General features: G+C 40.0%; 1 protein-coding gene and 1 pseudogene across 1 annotated transcript; one reads left to right on the top strand and one right to left on the bottom strand.

Annotated features, from left to right (window-relative positions):
* Positions 1–2911: 2911 nt before the first annotated feature.
* On the bottom strand, positions 2912–14158 carry LOC132825285 (cytochrome P450 3A19-like; annotated as a pseudogene).
* Positions 14159–14643: 485 nt separating this feature from the next.
* On the top strand, positions 14644–19668 carry LOC132825240 (cytochrome P450 3A19-like). Its single transcript, XM_060840332.1, has 3 exons — positions 14644–14867; positions 19172–19334; positions 19509–19668. The coding sequence occupies exons 1-3, from the start codon at positions 14710–14712 to the stop codon at positions 19602–19604; spliced, it is 417 nt and encodes a 138-aa protein (XP_060696315.1). The 5' UTR covers positions 14644–14709; the 3' UTR covers positions 19605–19668.
* The last annotated feature ends 398 nt before the right edge of the window (positions 19669–20066 follow it).

Raw genomic sequence — 20066 nt, 5'->3', positions numbered from 1 at the left:
TGAGAGGTACTATACAGAGAGCAGCTTTCTCACATTTTTGAAATGTACTGTGCTAAATTTACTTTTGTTAATAAATATGATTTCAACCTTCATACAGGCTGTGCTATACTTTGTGTTAGACCTTTGGGTGATTCTTGAGCGATCATGAGTGCTAGTTTTATGCTGGTCTGCCCCTAAACCCAACTTTTCCCAAAGGCCTCATTATTTATATTAAGAGATTTTCTATTTAGCAAGGTTTCACTGGAATGCAACTACGGTGTTATAGGAGAAATGCCTGCATTTGCCTTCTTCATTGCCCACCATATCTGCCTGATTACTTTCAGCGACTGGTGTACAAAAGACACCCCCATCTTGTTGCACTTCTCCCTTCTTCAATCTATTGCCATTCAGATAATAATCTGCCTTCCTGTTTTTGCTTCCAAAGTGGAGGACCTCCCATTTATTCACATTATCACTTCATCTGCTATGCATCTGCCCACCACTCAACTTGTCCAAATGAAACTGAAGCAATTCTGCATCCTTCTCATAGTTACTATTGAATGATGGAGCAGGATCAAAGGGCCTACACCTGTGCCTAATTTATATATTTCCATATACAAATTCTAGATGTTCTTCAAGACCTAGGAATAGAATAAATAAAATTGATACTTTAAGTGAATACATTACAGGAATCAATATATCTAAGTTTCTTTGTAGTATGAAAATGGGAATGTTTGTTGAGTTTATTCATTTCAGTTTTAAATTTGAGCAGCCAGAATTGGAAACAGTATTACATTTTAGGTCAAAGTTGTTTTTGTGGATTTAATTTAACCAATGATTTTGTTTTGCATCTGTGAAAGGTACTGAAATGCTTGCTAATAAACTTTGACCTTGAACTTATGTTTGCTAAGATGTCTGGCTGAAATTCAATTTGAACTTTTCAAAACACTTTGATATAACCAGACTAGAATTTTTAACATATCATTTTATAAACTGCAATTGCTTTCTTTAAGCAGCTTAAAGGAAAGACACGACTTACTGTTTTTCCAAATTAGGTGAAGCAGCGAACATCAGAAATTGAAAATTGGGTTGAGTGAGAGAAAGGATAGCTGAATCTGAATTTAAAGTGGAATAAAGTTTGGGAAGAGACTGTCTCTTTCAAAAACTGGTGTGAATTTCAGAGCTCAGAATGCGAAAGCAGTATCCTATTTAACTCTATTTGGTTTAAGAATGTTGACAATTTTACCATCTTTGAAAGTTAGCTGCTTCTTCAGTTTGATTACTATCATTGGAAACGCACCCGAAGAAAGGATAAGAACAATAACTTTGCTTTATGAAGCAGGTATTATTCTGTTCTCTGGCTGATTAAAGTTTTAGTTTAAATTAAGTTGGAATTGAAAGCCACTACTCTTTAAAATAGTGAACACCTGAAGTTCAGTGTGACCAACAATGATATTATGACTGCCATGATAAATTAAATGGAAGTCTTTAAATCAAACTGAAGACACACGTATTTGGCATTTTAGAAAACGCGAGTGAGTAATTGTGTGAATTGGAATTTAGGAAATTTAAGGTGACTTTGATAAGTTACTTCAAAAAACAATGAGTTTGAAATACTATAAGAAATGCTAACAAATTTGGGAATTTCTTCAAAAATTTATTTAAGAATTCCATCTTCACTGACTGAACTTTTTTCTTTGAAATGATAATGTTCTAAATCAAATAATAAAACAGTGTGACACTGAGCAAAATCTTTGCAACTTGGTAATTGCTGAAAAAAACGTGAAATCGGCAGAAAAGAAATGCTCTATGTTGAGAAAAAGGTCAGACTCTGTGACCAAATTCAGAATGGTGAGAATCTCATTCATGAGTAGCAAGAGGGCTGCTACTTGTGTAAATGTAAATGCATCAGCATGGCATTATTACACAGTCATGCCTCATTGATATTCAGTTTTCCATTCTGCCATGTGTCAGATAGAAACTTGATGTCAAGAATTTCCAAAACAACCATCAGAATGCATACCTGGCAACTCCAGCTCACTGCATGTTCCTTCGGCCCTCAATGTTGGACACAAGACACCAACATCTTAGCACAAACTCCACAGCCCTTTGTCTACAGAGGCTGGCATTGCACAGATTAATCAGGAAAACTAGGGGAATGTTGGCCTGCAGCATCTTTACACACAGCCTCACCTATCCCAACACCACTAATGTAACATGATCACTATGCTACCATTCACTCAGAACATCTACCTGCACCAACAGTAACAGCAAGGCAAGGCAGACATGCTGCAAACATACTGATAGGCTCAGAGAGACTCAGTGCTGACAGTACGCTAAGAGCCCAGAGGTGTAGCCTGGTCCAGTCTATGAATGGATTGAGTCCCCAAACACAGTGTCTTTGTAGCAACATTAAGAACTGCAGGCTAATCATCTTTCACACTGGCTATGAATGCTGCTGGGGCATACAGCAACATATTCCATGCTTCACTTCGTATTGATACAACGGCAGAATAATGTTTGCATGCTCCCTGTCTCAGTGGGTCTAGGTGTACATTAAATTGTGCTTTACAAGTGCGGCATTGATCAGATACAAATTTGAAATTCAGACACAGCTAGTCAAAATTTGATATTGCACATTTTTTTATTATAAATGCAAATTGCTTAACAGAATTGAGTGAAAAGATACAAGCAGCTTAAGAAATCGTTGACAAATACGTTTTCACTAGAAAACACTTAGTACGGTACATTAGAAACAACACATATCCATCTAACAAAATAGACTGTAGTCACAAAATGATTCATTAAAATATCAAAAATGTTAACAAAACTTTTTAAAATTCTAATTATTACAGTATTACGTTAGTGTGTGTTCCTATTGCATACTCTGTTATAGTATCCTTCTGATATACTCAACATTCAGTAATGGCAAAAGATCATAGATCCTCATCACTTAATCCTGGTTTCCTCTGATGAGACAGACTGATTGGTTATCCATGTATTTTCATTTCCTTTGCAGTGACACGGCCCATTTCTCTTCAGTTCAAGGCATTCACGCTCCTAAATATTTTAACAGCTCCAAGTGGGCCACTGCCTTATTCCCTTGAATCAGCATTCACCCGTGGCACAAATTTCAGGATCACGGGTTTTTTGGGATGCATGGGTCCTTTCACATCCAGTTCTAGTGGGATCTGGAATAGAATGAGCAATGGTCAGGAGGGCAATGGGAATGTCTGACTGAAATGTTTAATGTACTCAACTATCAGGCCATAATTTCCTCCCTGTCCCATTATCCACTTAATTTTTAAATCCAACTTCAAAACACATTTACACTTTCAGATAATTTTTTATGCTGGAATTCTCACCGATGTCTCCTGGCATGGCACAATGGTCAAATGTTGCAAGAATGAAGCAAGTGCCATCTTCATCATAAGTTGAGCAAATCGCATCCCGATGCAGTTCCGAGGGCCCACTCCAAATGGCAAGAAGATATTTGGATTCCGAGACTCCCTATTCTCTTTACTGAACCTAGTTATATTGGCAAAACAAAAGGGAAAGAGGCCATTGTCAAATTGGCCTGGATGCAGGTGAGGTAGATGTAGCTTCACAGTGGAAGACACCAGTAACATACCGGATCTTCAATGGAGTCGGGGCCGAGGTAGGAGTAATGGCCGAGGTAGGAGTGGCCATCACTGAAGGAGAAGGATAAAAGCAAATTACTGCAGATGCTGGAATCTGAAACCAAGAGAGAAAATGCTGGAAAATCTCAGTAGGCCTGGCAGGCTCTGACAGAGGGTCAGTTAAACTCGAAACGTCAGCTCTTTTCTCTCCTTGCAGATGCTGCCAGGCCTGCTGAGATTTTCCAGTATTTTCTCTTTTGGTCACTGAGAGAGAAGGTGCTGACAAAGCTGAAAGGTCTGAAGTCTGGACTACACCGCTGAGATCTGAACAAGACCACTGTGGAGATTGTAGAGTCATTGGTGGTAATCGTTCAAGAATCACTGGAGTCTGGGATTGTTCCAGATGGCTAATGGCTAATGTAACACCTCTGTTTAAAAAGCCAGAGTGAGGGAGGCAGAAGACAGAAACTATGCCAGTTAGCCTGATGTGGTCATTGGTAAAATTTGAGTCCATTAAAGATGAGATTGTGGAGTATTTGGAAATGCATGGGAAAATGGGGCAGAGTCAGTATGGCTTCGTCAAAGGGGACATTGTGCCTGACAAACTGTTAGAATTCTTTGAGGTAACAAGCAAATTAGACAAAGGAGCACCAGTTGACATGGTCAGTTTGGATTTCCAGAATGACTCTGATAAGGTGTCGCACCAAATAAGGTAAGAGTCCATGTTGTTAGGGGCAAGGTACTGGCATGGATAGAGGATTGGCTGACTGTTTTTCAGGGTGGCAGCCAGTGACTAGTGAAGCTCCGCAAGGGTCAGCGTTGGAACCACAGTTATTCATACTATGCATTAACAATCTAGACAAAGGAACTAAGGGCATTGTCGCCAGGCTTGCAGATGAGACAAAGATAGGTTGAGGGACAGGTAGTATTGAGGATGCAGGGAAGCTGCAGAAGGTCTTAGACAGGCTAAGAGAATGGGCAAAGAAGTGGCAGATGGATATCAATATGGGAAAGTGTGAGGTTATGTACTGGATATAAGTCCTAGTTCAGGTTAACATGCAGGTCCAGGTGGCAGTTGGAAGGCAATGTAATATTAGCATTCATTTCAGAAGGACTAGATTACAAGAGCAGAAATGTTCTGCTGAGGCTGTATAAGGCTGTGGGCATATTCAGGATATTGTGAGGAGTTTTGGGCCCCATATTTAAGGAAGGACATTATGGCATTGGAAGACATTGCAGAGGGAGTTTACAAGAATGTTCCTGGGGATGAAGGCATTGCCATTTGAGGAGTTGTTGAGGACTTTGGGTCTGTATTCAATGGAGTTTGGCAGGACTTTGAGATGGGGAAGAATTTGATGGAAATTTACAAGAATCTCAAGAGGTCTGGATAGCGTGGATGTGGACAAGGATCCAAAGGAGGAAAGACTAGGATCCAAAGATACAGCTTCAGAGTGAAGGGACAACTCTTTCGAACTGAGATGAGGGGAAATCTCTTCATCCAGAAAATGGTTACTCTTGGAAATTATTACCACATGGAGCTGTGGAGGCCAAGACATTGACTGGATTTAAGGCAGAGATAGATACGTTCTTAGAATCAAGAAGGCAGTAATCATCATGAGAAATATATCAGCCATTATTGAATGCTGAGCAGACTCAATAGGCTGCAGGGCCTAATTATGCTTCTATATCCTACGGTCTAATACAAAATTTAAAATGGTAATAATGGTTCTGTCCCAGCATTCCTTTACTTGCTGATATGGAGTTGGTGTTACACAATGTCCAGAATGTGACGTGACGTGTCTAATCCATTGAGAGTACGCACAATCTTGATCCAACACTTGCCCAGCATCCCAAACGGTAAACCTGGAACATAATGCCTGTCACAGCATCCCAAAAGTGCACATTAAAACAAAGTACCTGAACCAGCAGTTGACTCAGACACTCTGTGACAGGCACCTTTGATAATGGCAGCATCTGATCATTGTTGTAAATGAGACACCCTGTTTGGATTTCAAATTTATAACAAGAAAAAAAACTGTCACTGTTTGTTCTGCACTGACATGATTTTGTGGTCGTAATGTTAGTGGAACTGTAGGTGCTGGAAGTCATTACTTCAAAGTCTGAATGTTGCCCTGTGCATTTAAATGAGGAAATCCAGTAGTTTCTGTCAGTGATTGTATCCTCCACACAGCTGGTACTGTTGAAACATCGCCACAGACAGCACATCAATGAACTGATAACCTACTCTTTTACCTTATTTATATGGTTTTAAGAACCTAGGAAAAGTTGCATTTTGTTGATGGATATTGCCCTGGGATTTTAGCAGTGGCGGTTTATTTTACAGATTAGCCTCACAGGTCTTGAAAAATATTTAGGAAATGTGCAATCACTTTAATAAAAAAAATATAAACTTAAAATGTTTTTATTATGCTGATTTCAGATATTTCAACTCTTCCCTTAAACCATATATAGGTCCCAATTATTTATTGCTCCCTGCAAAATTGAAGTACTTAAATTGACATTGAGAAAGGGGAAAACAACACAGAAAAAGAAATTTGATATTTGTGGACAGCAGCTCACTTATTTCCTGTGGGCAATTCCTCACAAACAACTGCAAGTTTTAGTTGCCATTCAGTGGTCCATTTCCAGGCACTGTTCAAGTCTGGAGCTTCAATAGTCCCAATGCCCACTCCTACTTTGATAGCACTAAATGAGAGAGGGTCACGGTGACTTATGAAAGTTGGAAATAATAATGATTCCCCAGTATTTAGCTTGGGACCCTCTATGCAGGATATCCTCCATTTCTCCAATCAGGTACGAAAGGCTTTCTACTCTTTGGCCAGAAAAACTCTGCAGGTCGAACAGCATCTGTGGAGAGAAAGCAGAATTAATGTTTTGGGTGCAGTGACCCTTCTTCGGGAATATCTTGTGGAACTTTGTTAGATTACATTTTAGGCTTCACGACAGTGAGGGTTGTTATGTGTTGTTTATATGAATAATTGATGTGTCTTTCCAAAATGAAGGCTTCTCAATCAGTCTGAAGGTATCACAATTAGCTCTTTGTAGGTAATAGTTCAGCTCTATAGCCCTTTGAAAATAAGGAACAATACACAACTCCTGCATCTAAAAGGGTGTTTTGCACATAAATGACACATCTACTCAATGTTGAGTTAGTTGGCCTCACTGGAGTTGTTTTAGCACTGTTGTATTATTGGGCTACTGAGGCTCAACATAAGAATTGCTTATGTCTGGATCTGATCACAATACTTGTTAGAAAGCAGGCAGTGTATGTTGGTATTCAAAGAGGATGCTGTTCTGCCCAGAGCTCGTGCCTCTGACAAATGTATCATCCCAGTTATCAAGATGGATCTTTAGTCAGAGTGAATAGATCTTAACTAGTGGGAACATAATAGACCACAACACGTTCCAGCAATCCGCCTTCCATTTTCTGGTAGCTTTACAATGTAAATGACAAACAAATTGTAAACTGCATCAGAAGCTCCTTAACCATCAAAAAACAAAATCTTCAGGATTCCAAAAAAAGTATTTTGCTCCGAATCACGACACGGTCATGGAATACAACTGCTTTTAAAGTTCCATCAGCTGAATAGATCATCAGATCCTAGTCATATATTGAAACAAAGACCAACTAGTCAAGGCAGAAGAAATGAAAAGGTACCAAGTCAGAAATCGAGGTTGTGATTGGTATTATAATGTAAACAGCACTTCGGTAAAATATGTAGTTGATGCAGCTCAGAGGCCAGTGCTGGGCTAGTTAAAAATCCCAAAAAGGCAAATTAAAAACACAAAATTCACATTCATCCAATTTGTAGAAGCAGAGGCCATGGGTCGCATGGATTACCTCTGTAGTATAATGGGGATAAATGTCAATGATGATATAATACTGACATCAACAACCATGTGTTGACTCTTTAGGAAGAGAGGATTAATACTGCATGAGAGGGGCAGTGATCAGTATTCTGTAAATTAGTATGTAATAAAGTGTTTACAGCACTTAATGGGATTCAGACAAGTTACTCTTTGATTCTGCTGCAACTGTTTTTGTATTATCAATGGAAACAGCCTAGCCAAGTGCAGTAATACCTTTCAGGTCTAAACTTTTCAGGTCTAAACATTTCAGGTTCTGGCCAGTATTTTGGATCAGGATGTAGGCAGGAACCATGACTACAGTTCCCTTTGGAATAGTTACCCCATTGAATTGGACATATTTCTTACACACTCTTTCAATATGGGGGGCAGGGGGGAACATTCATAGGGTTTCAGATGTCCATATATTCCAACTGCATCACTCCATCATATGTGGGAGGAGCCTTTAAATGAAAAAAAACAAGATGCCATTTGTAAAATTTAGAAAATTGAAGTAGTTAGTTACAGGAGAAGAGAAACACTCTCTGCTGTTTGTAATGGTACAGATGATGTATGAATAATGGGGAGACCAAAATGAAGGTCATACATCAAATAATCACAAATGAATCTAACAGAGAATTCAGATATTACATTCCCTGGAATGGTTAGAATATCAAACCCATTACTACAGATGGGTGAAGGCTGAAAGCTCCTCATATTTCAACGAAGCTAACAAACATGGTGATAATGGACACCAAGACTCAAGAATCATGAAGTTCCGACTAATCAGACCAAGAGACGGGGCTGCGTGTGGTTAGCTTGGCAACAGAAAGCAGTAAGAAATGAAGAGGATTCAGGGTGTGTGTGTGTGTGTGTGTGTGTGTGTGTGTGTGTGTGTGTGTGTGTGTGTGTGTGTGTGTGTGTGTGTGTGTGTTTCTGAAACTCTGAAAGTCTCTTTGAAGTAAATGATGCAAAATTAAAAGCAGAACATGGATTGCTTTTCCCAGTAAGTGTTTCATCACTGCCAAGGTGTACTTAGGAAGTGATTGGTGTCAGTCAATCATAGCTCTCTCAACCACAGCCGTGTCTCAGCTGAAGAGCACTCTCTCCTCAGTCAGAAGCCCATGGTTTTAATTCCATGCTGGATAACAATAATGCAAAAAGACTGTTGAGGAATAAAATCTACAAACCTTAACCAGTCTGGTCTACATGATTCCTGGCCCACAACAAATACAGTTCATATAAACTACGCACTGAAATGGTCTAGTCAACCATTCCATTCAAGGGAATTTTAGAGATTACAACAAATATTGGCCTTGCCAGCAGCACTCACCATCTCGAAGGAAATACACTGCAAATGAAAGACGCTGAATGAAAACGCTTTCAGTGGGATATAAAACATCTCAAAGCAGAATTTTGAATAATGTGGAAGTTCTCATTGCAAAATTTAACTAGTTAACATCAGATTGCTGTGTACAAGGTTTTAAAAATAAAGTCACTACAATTCAGAAGTTGCTGCAAAAGGGATCCCAAGGTTATTATCACCAAAATAGAATTGCAAGTTCTCACTTTGTTTGGGAAAGCTTCATCTATCTCTTGCTGCAGTTTCTTCTGTACGTCTGGGTGTGTTGCCAGGTTGTGTGTAGTATATGATAGTGTATTGCTGGTGGTCTCATATCCAGCAAAGATAATATCCAGCAGAGAGAATTAGAATATATTATTACAAACTTTGTGTTACAGCAGAGAAAGATAAAATGTTGCCTCTCCAGTGCAAGCAATTCTTAAAATGTATTACCAGTTACTTAAAAATATGATGACAAATAATTAGGGGATGCTTTGATTTAAAATCATTAATATACTGTACTCCCAGGGTAGATGATAACTAGATAGAATTTAGTAAGAGAACACTGGAAGTAAAATGTCAGTTCAAATCTACTCAGTAGATTTTGCTCAGTAAGCATTGTCAGCATTGATAAGGTTGAAATGTGGATAGTACCGACTGGAATTCCAATGTCCATTCACAAAGGATTTGAGAACAAATCATAAGTGTCTCAATTTCTCTGTGCAAGATAGGATACAGTTCCCAATTTCAGGCCCATGATTGTGAAGAAACACCTAGGAACCAGACAAAAACAAACCAAAATCTCACGAGAAATTCGACCTTGTCAAAATGCTCTTATGTAGCCCCTCACTGACATTCAAAGAGCACGTGTCCAAATTGTCAGCTAGGTGGGAATGGGAAAACTAGATGACCTGCCAGTGGCAAACAAGAAGAAAACGGAACAGGAAGCTTTCACTTGAAGAACAGAAAGAAACAAGAATGAAGGCAATGGGAAGCTATCCACTGAAGGTACCTTTGTCTGTCGACTTGCTGTCACCATTCTGCTTCTCAGAACTGACATTGGTTACTTGAGAATCAACCATCAGTTGCAGAAAATCCACCTGATCCTGATAATTAAACAACACCATGTGAGGACTCAGCTATATTTTCCAAAAATCAGCACAGTTCAGCTCTACCATCCCTGAGCTCAGCTTTGTCCCCTTGGAAGGGAACAGGAGTAAGGGGGCAGGAGATAGAGACCACTACCTCTACGTAAGGTCTACCTGCAGATTATAGAAATCCACTTGTCTTCAATAGCCTTGTTCCCTGTTCAACTGCTCCAGCCACAAAGTGCATGGAGGGTAATGACTACCTGCTTCATTCTTACTCTCCCCAGCATGCACAGTGCCTTATCTCCTAAAGGCAAAGCCTCCTGTGGCATTTGGTATGCTACCTGCCTATCTTATCCTGGTCTGACCCAGACAGCTTGTGTAACCAGCGATTTTTTAAAAAATCCCAACATTCACTAGCGTATCGAGGAGATTATGGACAGTGCCAAGAAACCAACACATCGATTGGTATATTCGGGACTTGTCTCTCTGGGCTGTTGCACCACTGCAGGACTCAACTTTGCCTCTTCATCTTCAATTGATTGAGTGAACTTAGCTTTGAATGCAAAACAACTCTAGTTAGAAACTTCAGCACGAACTTCCATGTTTCATTTGGCTACTGTCCTGCTGGGAAGTGTCTACTGCAAGGATATCTTTGCCTCAATAGGCATGAATACTGTCCATCAACTGAATAAATTCCAGTTTCGCTTTGGATATTTATTACGTCAAAGTGAAACAGTTCCATGAACCCGGGCAATCAGTACCAAGCAGATTCCACAATACAGCTGTCAACTACAAAACAAATTTGGAAAGGAGATGGAATATTGGAGGCCATCAGTATGATAGAATAACAAGATTTATAAACAATGGAGAAAGAGTCAGACTGCTTTCACTCATCCTAAGGTAACTGATATAGGCAACTCTTGTTCTGTTCCCCACGTTCCTATTCACTCACATCTTTCACAGGTAATCTTGGAATTTCCCTTTACTCCTGGATTCCGAGTGCTGAAGAGGGACCCAGCCTGTACACCAGAATTTCCAGGGGGTAGAATTTCCAGACATTTTCTCTCCAGGACGAACCTCGGCAAAGGTCCAAGCGAAAGGACAAAAGCTGCATTGCCACCCTGAGTTGCATTTTACATTGAGAAGGTGGAGTACCCTAGACAGCAATTCTAGGTGCGAGCCTGGAGTTGTCTACTATTACACTGAATGCCAACTATACAACTGCCTGCTAAACTTCAGCAACTGCTCAAGAACACAGTATTCCCCAGGTATCCATTCTCACTTATTACTGACACATCCCTATGAGATATAAAATTATATATATATATCAGACAGGGTCAATATTGAGGGTGGTGAAACATATGCAGGAACTTGAACCATTTCAATGGTTAGTTTAACACTCACAGTGTGCACTTCTTTTTCTCTCTTTGCCTTCACACTTGCCAGAAAATTGTGAAAAATGTGTTCACGTCTCTTTGGAAGAAGCTAAAATTAAGCTTTTCAAGGATTGGATAACCGCAGGAAAATCACTAGAACAAAAGAGAAAAGTTATAACGATGACAAAAAGCAGTGACAGTACACTCAGATACTATTTATAGGATGTGGTGCTGAAAGGCCAGCATTAGTTGCCTATCCCCAAATACAATTGAGAACCTGGTGGTGATCCACATTCTTGAACTGGTGCAGTCCTTGTGAGAAAAGGAACATTCACAGCACAGATAGGAAAGGAGTGCTAGGATTTTGAGCATGTGACACTGTAGTCGCAGCAATGTCAAAATGATATGTGGCTTAGGAAATAACATGCATGCAGTGGTCTCCCAAATCTTTGTTCTTCTGAGTGATGGAGGTCGTAGGTTTGTCAGGTGGTATGGAGGGAACCTTGATAAGTTCCTGCAGAGCATTTTCCAGGTGGTATATATTGCTGCTACAGTGTGCCAGTGGAAAACAGGGTGAATGTTTCGGATGGTTCATTTTTGAAGGTGCCATGTTTGGAATGTTATTGAAGATCATAAAATCCCTATAAAATTGCAATCATTCAGGCAAGTGGGGAATATTTTGTCATTCCTGACCTAGGATTTGTTGAATATGAGCAGGCTTTGGGAGGTGACCTTTCCTGCAGCACGGTATTTATAAGGCTGGACCAGTTCAGTATCTGGTCAGTGATACTCCCCAGAATGCTGACAAAGGCAGGCGTTCAGCAATGGCATTGCAATCGAGTGTCAAGGGGAGATGGTTTAGATATTTTCTTTGGGCGTGTGGTTACAGTTGGAACTGAATAACTGACAAATTTTGAAGTGAGAAAACACCTCTATCATCATTGATGACATTATTATGATTATTAGACGTTGTACGGCCATAATTAAGTCTGCTGGGTCCTGGATCTTTTTGTCCCAGTGGATATACCCATAAAGCTACTGGAAGTACAAACTGCAGCTATGGAACCAGGGCAACTGGAGTGAACAGTGCAACCAGCAGCATATCTCCTCAAATCAGAAGAAAACCTTCCCCTAACTCAACTAAAACAAAAAGAAATATTGTGAATCACTTACAAATAAGACTAATAACAGAGTTGAAGAAGATGAACTTGACCAGTTACTTGATGTTGCTAATAAACAGGTCATTGGGATTGTTAATCGAGTCGACATCCACACTGAATGCAGTGCTCATCACCACATCCATACTGTATGTACCAAAGATACTGGAAGAAAAGAAAGATTTATTTATTAGAACTGCTTAACAGCTGGGATGATAGGACTGAGGTGAGAGACTGGACTGGTTAGAATGATATTCCCTGGAATTGTTAAGGATCAGGTGAGGGAGGAATCTCAGAAAGGTATAAGATTCTAACAGGACTGGACAGGGTAACTGCAGGAAGAACTTTCCAGATGACCCAGAAGTCCAGACTAAAGGTCACAATTTAAAGATATGGAGTTGGACTGAGAGGATAATTTTTTTGACCTAAAGGATGGTGAGCCTATTGAATATTTTTACCACCAAAAGCATTTGAGCCAAATCATTGGGGTGACATGGTTGCTCAGTGGTTAGAAGTGCTGCCTCATAGCATCAGGGACCGGGTTCAATTCCAGAGTAGGGCAACTGTCTCTGTGGACTTTGCACATTCTCTTTGTGTCTGCGTGGGTTTCCTCCCACAGTCCAAAGATGTGTAGATTAGGTGGCTTGCCCATGGGAAATACAGGGGTGGAGTAGAGTAGGGTGTTGGGTTTGGTTGGGATGTTCTTTGGACAGTCAATGTGGACTTTTTGGGCTAAATGGCCTGTTTCCACACTGTAATCATATTAAGACTGAATGTTTAAGAAAGCATTAGATAAAGTTCTTAGGATTAACGAGATCAAAGGTGTCAGGACAAAGTGAAAAATGGGATACTGAGTGGAATGGTTAGGTATGATCATATTGAGTGGGAGAGCAGGCCTGAGGGACATATTCCTATTTTGTGATACTGTGGCTATTTATATTCCATTATTGTATGAAAATTTAGACCCCATTAAATGATCTGGTTAAGGTAATCCTAGTTCAGCGTAATGAAGCTGCAAAGTGGTATTCAGTGTTTTTTTAAAAAACAATTAGCTATAGCAAGTCTAATTGGACGGTTTCCTCCTTCGTTCACTGGAATACTGATTACAAATGTGCAGTCAAGCGAGGTGCTCCACAAAGCCAGTTATCAGCAGTGCATTTACAGCACTGAGAACTGCTCTAACATTGGCTGTGCTGCTATTCAATGTCTAGATAAAGTGGATAAAAGTTGATCATGGCCTTGTTGGTCATGCCATAAATTGCATTTGAGGCATTTTGTTGCTTTTATAATAGGTATGGAATGCCTAGCTGAAGATTTTATTTTAATGGACATTTTTACATCATACATTTGGCTGCCAGAAACTATGGAAAAGTGGATAGTGATGTCACAGTAGGTTATAAGGTGCAGATGGGTGAATTCACAAATTGCAAGTACTAATAGTGGAACCTTACAGTATCATGTAGGGACAACAACAGTAATATCTGGAAACAAGTGTCAAAAGGGAGGCGTATAGACTGGGGATATTCTTCAACAGTCTTCTTGCATTATTGTTATCCAGTATGGAATTAAAACCATGGGTTTCTGACTGAGGAGAGAGTGCTCTTCAGCTGAGACACGGCTGTGTTTGAGAGAGCTATGATTGACTGACACCAATCTCTTCCTAAGTACACCTTGGCAGTGAGGAAACATCAACCTCTTGGAGCACTTACTGGGAAAAACAATCCATGTTCTGCTTTTAACTTTGCATTATTTACTTCAAAGAGACTTTCAGAGTTTCAGAAACACACACACACACACACACACACATCAACCCTGAATCCTCTTCATTTCTTTCTGCTTTTCTGTTGCCAAGCTAACCACACTCAGCCCCATCTCTTGGTCTGATTAGTCTGAACTTTGTGAGTCTTGATTCTTGGTGTCCATTATCACCATGTTTGTTAGCTTCGTTGAAATATGATGAGCTTTCAGCCTTCACCCATCTGTAGTAATGGGTTTGATATTCTAACCATTCCAGGGAATGCAATATCTGAATTCTCAGTTAGATTCATTTGTGATTATTTGATGTATGACCTTCATTTTGGTCTCTCCATTATTCATATATTATATCTGTACCATTACAAACAGCAGAGAGTGTTTCTCTTCTCCTGTAATTAAATACTTCAATTCTCTAAATTTCACTAATGGCATCTTGTTCTTTTTCCTTTAAAGGCTCCTCCCACATACGAGGGAGTGATGCAGTTGGAATATATGGACATGGTGATATCTGAAACCCTATGAATGTTCCCCCCTGACCCCCGCATTGACAGAGTGTGCAAGAAAGATGTCCAGCTCAATGGGGTAACAGTTCCAAAGGGGACTGTAGTCATGGTTCCTGCCTATGTCCTGCACCATGATCCAAAATACTGGTCAGAACCTGAAGAGTTTAGACCTGAAAGGTATTACTGGACTCTATGCTGTACTTGGCTAGGCTATTTCCATTGATAATACAAAAACAGTTGCAGCAGAATCAAAGAGTAACCTATCTGAATCCCATTAAGTGCTGTAAACACTTTATTACATACTAATTTACAGAATACTGATCACTGCTCCTCTCATGCAGTTTTAATCCTCTCTTCCTAAAGAGTCAACACATGGTTGTTGATGTCAGTATTATATCATCATTGACATTTATCCCCATTATACTACAGAGGTAATCCATGCTACCCATGGCCTCTGCTTCTACAAATTGGATGAATGTGAATTTTGTGTTTTTAATTTGCCTTTTTGGGATTTTTAACTAGCCCAGCACTGGCCTCTGAGCTGCATCAACTACATATTTTACCGAAGTGCTGTTTACATTATAATACCAATCACAACCTCGATTTCTGACTTGGTACCTTTTCATTTCTTCTGTCTTGACTAGTTGGCCTTTGCTTCAATATACGGCTAGGATTTGATGATCTATTCAGCTGATGGAACTTTAAACACAGTTGAATTCCATGACCGTGTCGTGATTCGGAGCAAAATACTTTTTTTGGAATCCTGAAGATTTTGATTTTTGATGGTTAAGGAGCTTCTGATGCAGTTTACAATTTGTTTGTCATTTTCATCGTAAAGCTACCAGAAAATGGAAGGCAGATTGCTGGCACCTGTTGTGGTCTATTATGTTCCCACTAGTTGAGATCTATTCACTCTGACTGAAGATCCATCTTGATAACTGGGATGATGCATTTGTCAGAGGCACCAGCTCTGGGCAGAACAGTATCTTCTTTGAATACCAACATACATTGCCTGCTTTCTAACAAGTATAGTGATCAGACCCAGACATAAGCAATTCTTATGTTGAGCCTCAGTAGCCCAATAATACAACAGTGCTAAAACAACTCCAGTGAGGCCAACTAACTCAACATTGAGTAGATGTGTCATTTATGTGCAAAACACCCTTTTAGATGCAGGAGTTGTGTATTGTTCCTTATTTTCAAAGGGCTATAGAGCTGAACTATTACCTACAAAGAGCTAATTGTGATACCTTCAGTCTGATTGAGAAGCCTTCATTTTGTAAAGACACATCAATTATTCATATAAACAACACATAACAACCCTCACTGTCGTGAAGCCTAAAATATAATCTAACAAAGTTCCACAAGATATTCTCGAAGAAGGGTCACTGCACCCAAAACATTAATTCTGCTTTCTCTCCACAGATGCTGTTCGACCTGCAGAGTTTTTCCAGCAATTTCTGTTTTTGTTCCACAAGACATTTGTTGGTTGAACTCAGTATGTTAGCAACTCAAAGTAAACTTGTAAACTGGCCAAAGAGTAGAAAGCCTTTCGTACCTGATTGGAGAAATGGAGGATATCCTGCATAGAGGGTCCCAAGCTCAATACTGGGGATCATTATTATTTCCAACTTTCATAAGTCACCGTGACCCTCTCTCATTTAGTGCTATCAAAGTAGGAGTGGGCATTGGAACTATTGAAGCTCCAGACTTGAACAGTGCCTGGAAATGGACCACTGAATGGCAACTAAAACTTGCAGTTGTATGTGAGGAATTGCCCACAGGAAGTAAGTGAGCTGCTGTCCACAAATATCAAATTTCTTTTTCTGTGTTGTTTTCCCCTTTCTCAATGTCAATTTAAGTACTTCAATTTTGCAGGGAGCAATAAATAATTGGGACCTATATATGGTTTAAGGGAAAAGTTGAAATATCTGAAACCAGCATAATAAGAACATTTTAAGTCTATATACGTTTTTTTTTATTAAAGTGATTTCACATTTCATAAATATTTTTCAAGACCTGTGAGGCTAATCTGTAAAATAAACCGCCACTGCTAAAATCCCAGAGCAATATCCATCAACAAAATGCAACTTTTCCTAGATTCTTAAAACCATATAAATAAGGTAAAAGAGTAGGTTATCAGTTCATTGATGTGCTGTCTGTGGTGATGTTGCAACCGTACCAGCTGTGTGGAGGATACAATCACTGACAGAAACTGCTGGATTTCCTCATTTAAGTGCACATGGCAACATTCAGACTTTGAAATAATGACTTCCAGCACTGACAGTTCCACTAACATTACGACCACAAAATCATGTCAGTGCAGAACAAACAGTGATACTGTTTTTTTCTTGTTATAAATTTGAAATCCAAACAGGGTCTCCTTTGCAACAATGATCAGATGCTGTCATTATCAAAGGTGCCTGTCACAGAGTGTCTGAGTCAACTGCTGGTTCAGGTACTTTGTTTTAATGTGCACTTTTGGGATGCTGTGACATGCATTATGTTCCAGTTTTACCGTTTGGGAGGCTGGGCAAGTGTTGGATCAAGATTGTGCGTACTCTCAATGGATTAGACACGTCACGTCACATTCTGGACATTGTGTAACACCAACTCCATATCAGCAAATAAAGGAATGCTGGGACAGAACCATTATTACCATTTTAAATTTTGTATTAGACCGTAGGATATAGAAGCATAATTAGGCCCTGCAGCCTATTGAGTCTGCTCAGCATTCAATAATGGCTGATATATTTCTCATGATTATTGCCTTCTCCCTCTAACTCTTGATCCCAAGAACCTAACTGCCTCTGCCTTAAATCCAGTCAATGACTTAGCCTCCACAGCTCCATGTGGTAATAATTTCCAAGAGTAACCATTTTCTGGATGAAGAGATTTCCCCTCATCTCAGTTCGAAAGAATTGTCTCTTCACTCTGAGGCTGTATCTTTGGATCCTAGTCTCTCCTACTTGTACAAACATCTTGTCCATATCCACGCTATCCAGACCTCTTGAGATTCTGGTAAATTTCCATCAAATTCTTCCCCATCTCAAAGTCATGCCAAACTCCATTGAATACAGACCCAAAGTCCTCAACAACTCCTCAAATGGCAATGCCTTCATCCCCAGGAACATTCTTGTAAACTCCCTCTGCAACGTCCTCCAATGCCATAATATCCTTCCATAAATATGGGGCCCAAAACTGCTCACAATATCTTGAATCTGCACACAGCCTTATACAGCCTCAGCAGGACATTTCTGCTCTTCGTAATCTAGTCCTTCTGAAATGAATGCTAATATTACATTGCCTTCCAACTGCCAACTGGACCTGCATGTTAACCTGAACTAGGACTTATATCCAGTACATAACCTCACACTTTCCCATGTTGATATCCATCTGCCACTTCTTTGCCCATTCTCTTAGCCTGTCTAAGACCTTCTGCAGCTTCCCTGCATCCTCAATACTACCTGTCCCTCAACCTATCTTTGTCTCATCTGCAAGCCTGGCGACAATGCCCTTAGTTCCTTTGTCTAGATTATTAATGCATAGTATGAATAACTGTGGTTCCAACGCTGACCCTTGCGGAACTCCACTAGTCACTGGCTGCCACCCTGAAAAACAGTCAGCCAATCCTCTATCCATGCCAGTACCTTGCCCCTAACAACATGGACTCTTACCTTATTTGGTGCGACACCTTATCAGAGTCATTCTGGAAATCCAAACTGACCATGTCAACTGGTGCTCCTTTGTCTAATTTGCTTGTTACCTCAAAGAATTCTAACAGTTTGTCAGGCACGATGTCCCCTTTGACGAAGCCATACTGACTCTGCCCCATTTTCCCATGCATTTCCAAATACTCCACAATCTCATCTTTAATGGACTCAAATTTTACCAATGACCACATCAGGCTAACTGGCATAGTTTCTGTCTTCTGCCTCCCTCACTCTGGCTTTTTAAACAGAGGTGTTACATTAGCCATTAGCCATCTGGAACAATCCCAGACTCCAGTGATTCTTGAACGATTACCACCAATGACTCTACAATCTCCACAGTGGTCTTGTTCAGATCTCAGCGGTGTAGTCCAAACGTCAGACCTTTCAGCTTTGTCAGCACCTTCTCTCTCAGTGACCAAAAGAGAAAATACTGGAAAATCTCAGCAGGCCTGGCAGCATCTGCTAGGAGAGAAAAGAGCTGACGTTTCGAGTTTAACTGACCCTCTGTCAGAGCCTGCCAGGCCTACTGAGATTTTCCAGCATTTTCTCTCTTGGTTTCAGATTCCAGCATCTGCAGTAATTTGCTTTTATCCTTCTCTTTCAGTGATGGCCACTCCTACCTCGGCCATTACTCCTACCTCGGCCCCGACTCCATTGAAGATCCGGTATGTTACTGGTGTCTTCCACTGTGAAGCTACATCTACCTCACCTGCATCCAGGCCAATTTGACAATGGCCTCTTTCCCTTTTGTTTTGCCAATATAACTAGGTTCAGTAAAGAGAATAGGGAGTCTCGGAATCCAAATATCTTCTTGCCATTTGGAGTGGGCCCTCGGAACTGCATCGGGATGCGATTTGCTCAACTTATGATGAAGATGGCACTTGCTTCATTCTTGCAACATTTGACCATTGTGCCATGCCAGGAGACATCGGTGAGAATCCCAGCATAAAAAATTATCTGAAAGTGTTAATGTGTTTTGAAGTTGGATTTAGAAAATAAGTGGATAATGGGACAGGGAGGAAATTATGGCCTGATAGTTGAGTACATTAAACATTTGAGTCAAACATTCCCATTGCCCTCCTGACCATTGCTCATTCTATTCCAGATCCCACTAGAAATGAATGTGAAAGGACCCATGCATCCCAAAAAACCCGTGATCCTGAAATTTGTGCCACGGGTGAATGCTGATTCAAGGGAATAAGGCAGTGGTCCACTTGGAGCTGTTAAAATATTTAGGAGCGTGAATGCCTTGAACTGAAGAGAAATGGGCTGTGTCACTGCAAAGGAAATGGATAACCAATCAGTCTGTCTCATCAGAGGAAACCAGGATTAAGTGGTGAGATTTGTGATCTTTTGCCATTACTGAATGTTGAGTATATCAGAAGGATACTATAACAGAGTATGCAATAGGAACACACACTAAAGTAATACTGTAATATTTAGAATTTTAAAAAGTTTTGTTAACATTTTTGATATTTTAATGAATCATTTTGTGACTATAGTCTATTTTGTTAGATGGATATGTGTTGTTTCTAATGTACTGTACTAAGTGTTTTCTAGTGATAACGTATTTGTCAACGATTTTTTAAGCTGCTTGTATCTTTTCACTCAATTCTGTTAAGCAATTTGCATTTATAATAAAAAAATGTGCAATATCAAATTT

The sequence above is a fragment of the Hemiscyllium ocellatum genome, chromosome 20, assembly GCF_020745735.1.
Source record: "Hemiscyllium ocellatum isolate sHemOce1 chromosome 20, sHemOce1.pat.X.cur, whole genome shotgun sequence".
Taxonomy (NCBI): Eukaryota; Metazoa; Chordata; class Chondrichthyes; order Orectolobiformes; family Hemiscylliidae; genus Hemiscyllium; species Hemiscyllium ocellatum.
Note: the sequence above shows the minus strand (reverse complement) of the source record. Positions and strands in the feature narration are given on the sequence as shown.

Coding starts and splice junctions, on each gene's coding strand:
- LOC132825240 (XM_060840332.1), top strand. CDS start 14,710: ATGTTCCCCCCTGACCCCCGCATTGACAGAGTGTGCAAGAAAGATGTC. Junction 14,868..19,171: donor GAAGAGTTTAGACCTGAAAG/GTATTACTGGAC, acceptor CAATATAACTAG/GTTCAGTAAAGAGAATAGGG. Junction 19,335..19,508: donor TGCCATGCCAGGAGACATCG/GTGAGAATCCCA, acceptor ATTCTATTCCAG/ATCCCACTAGAAATGAATGT.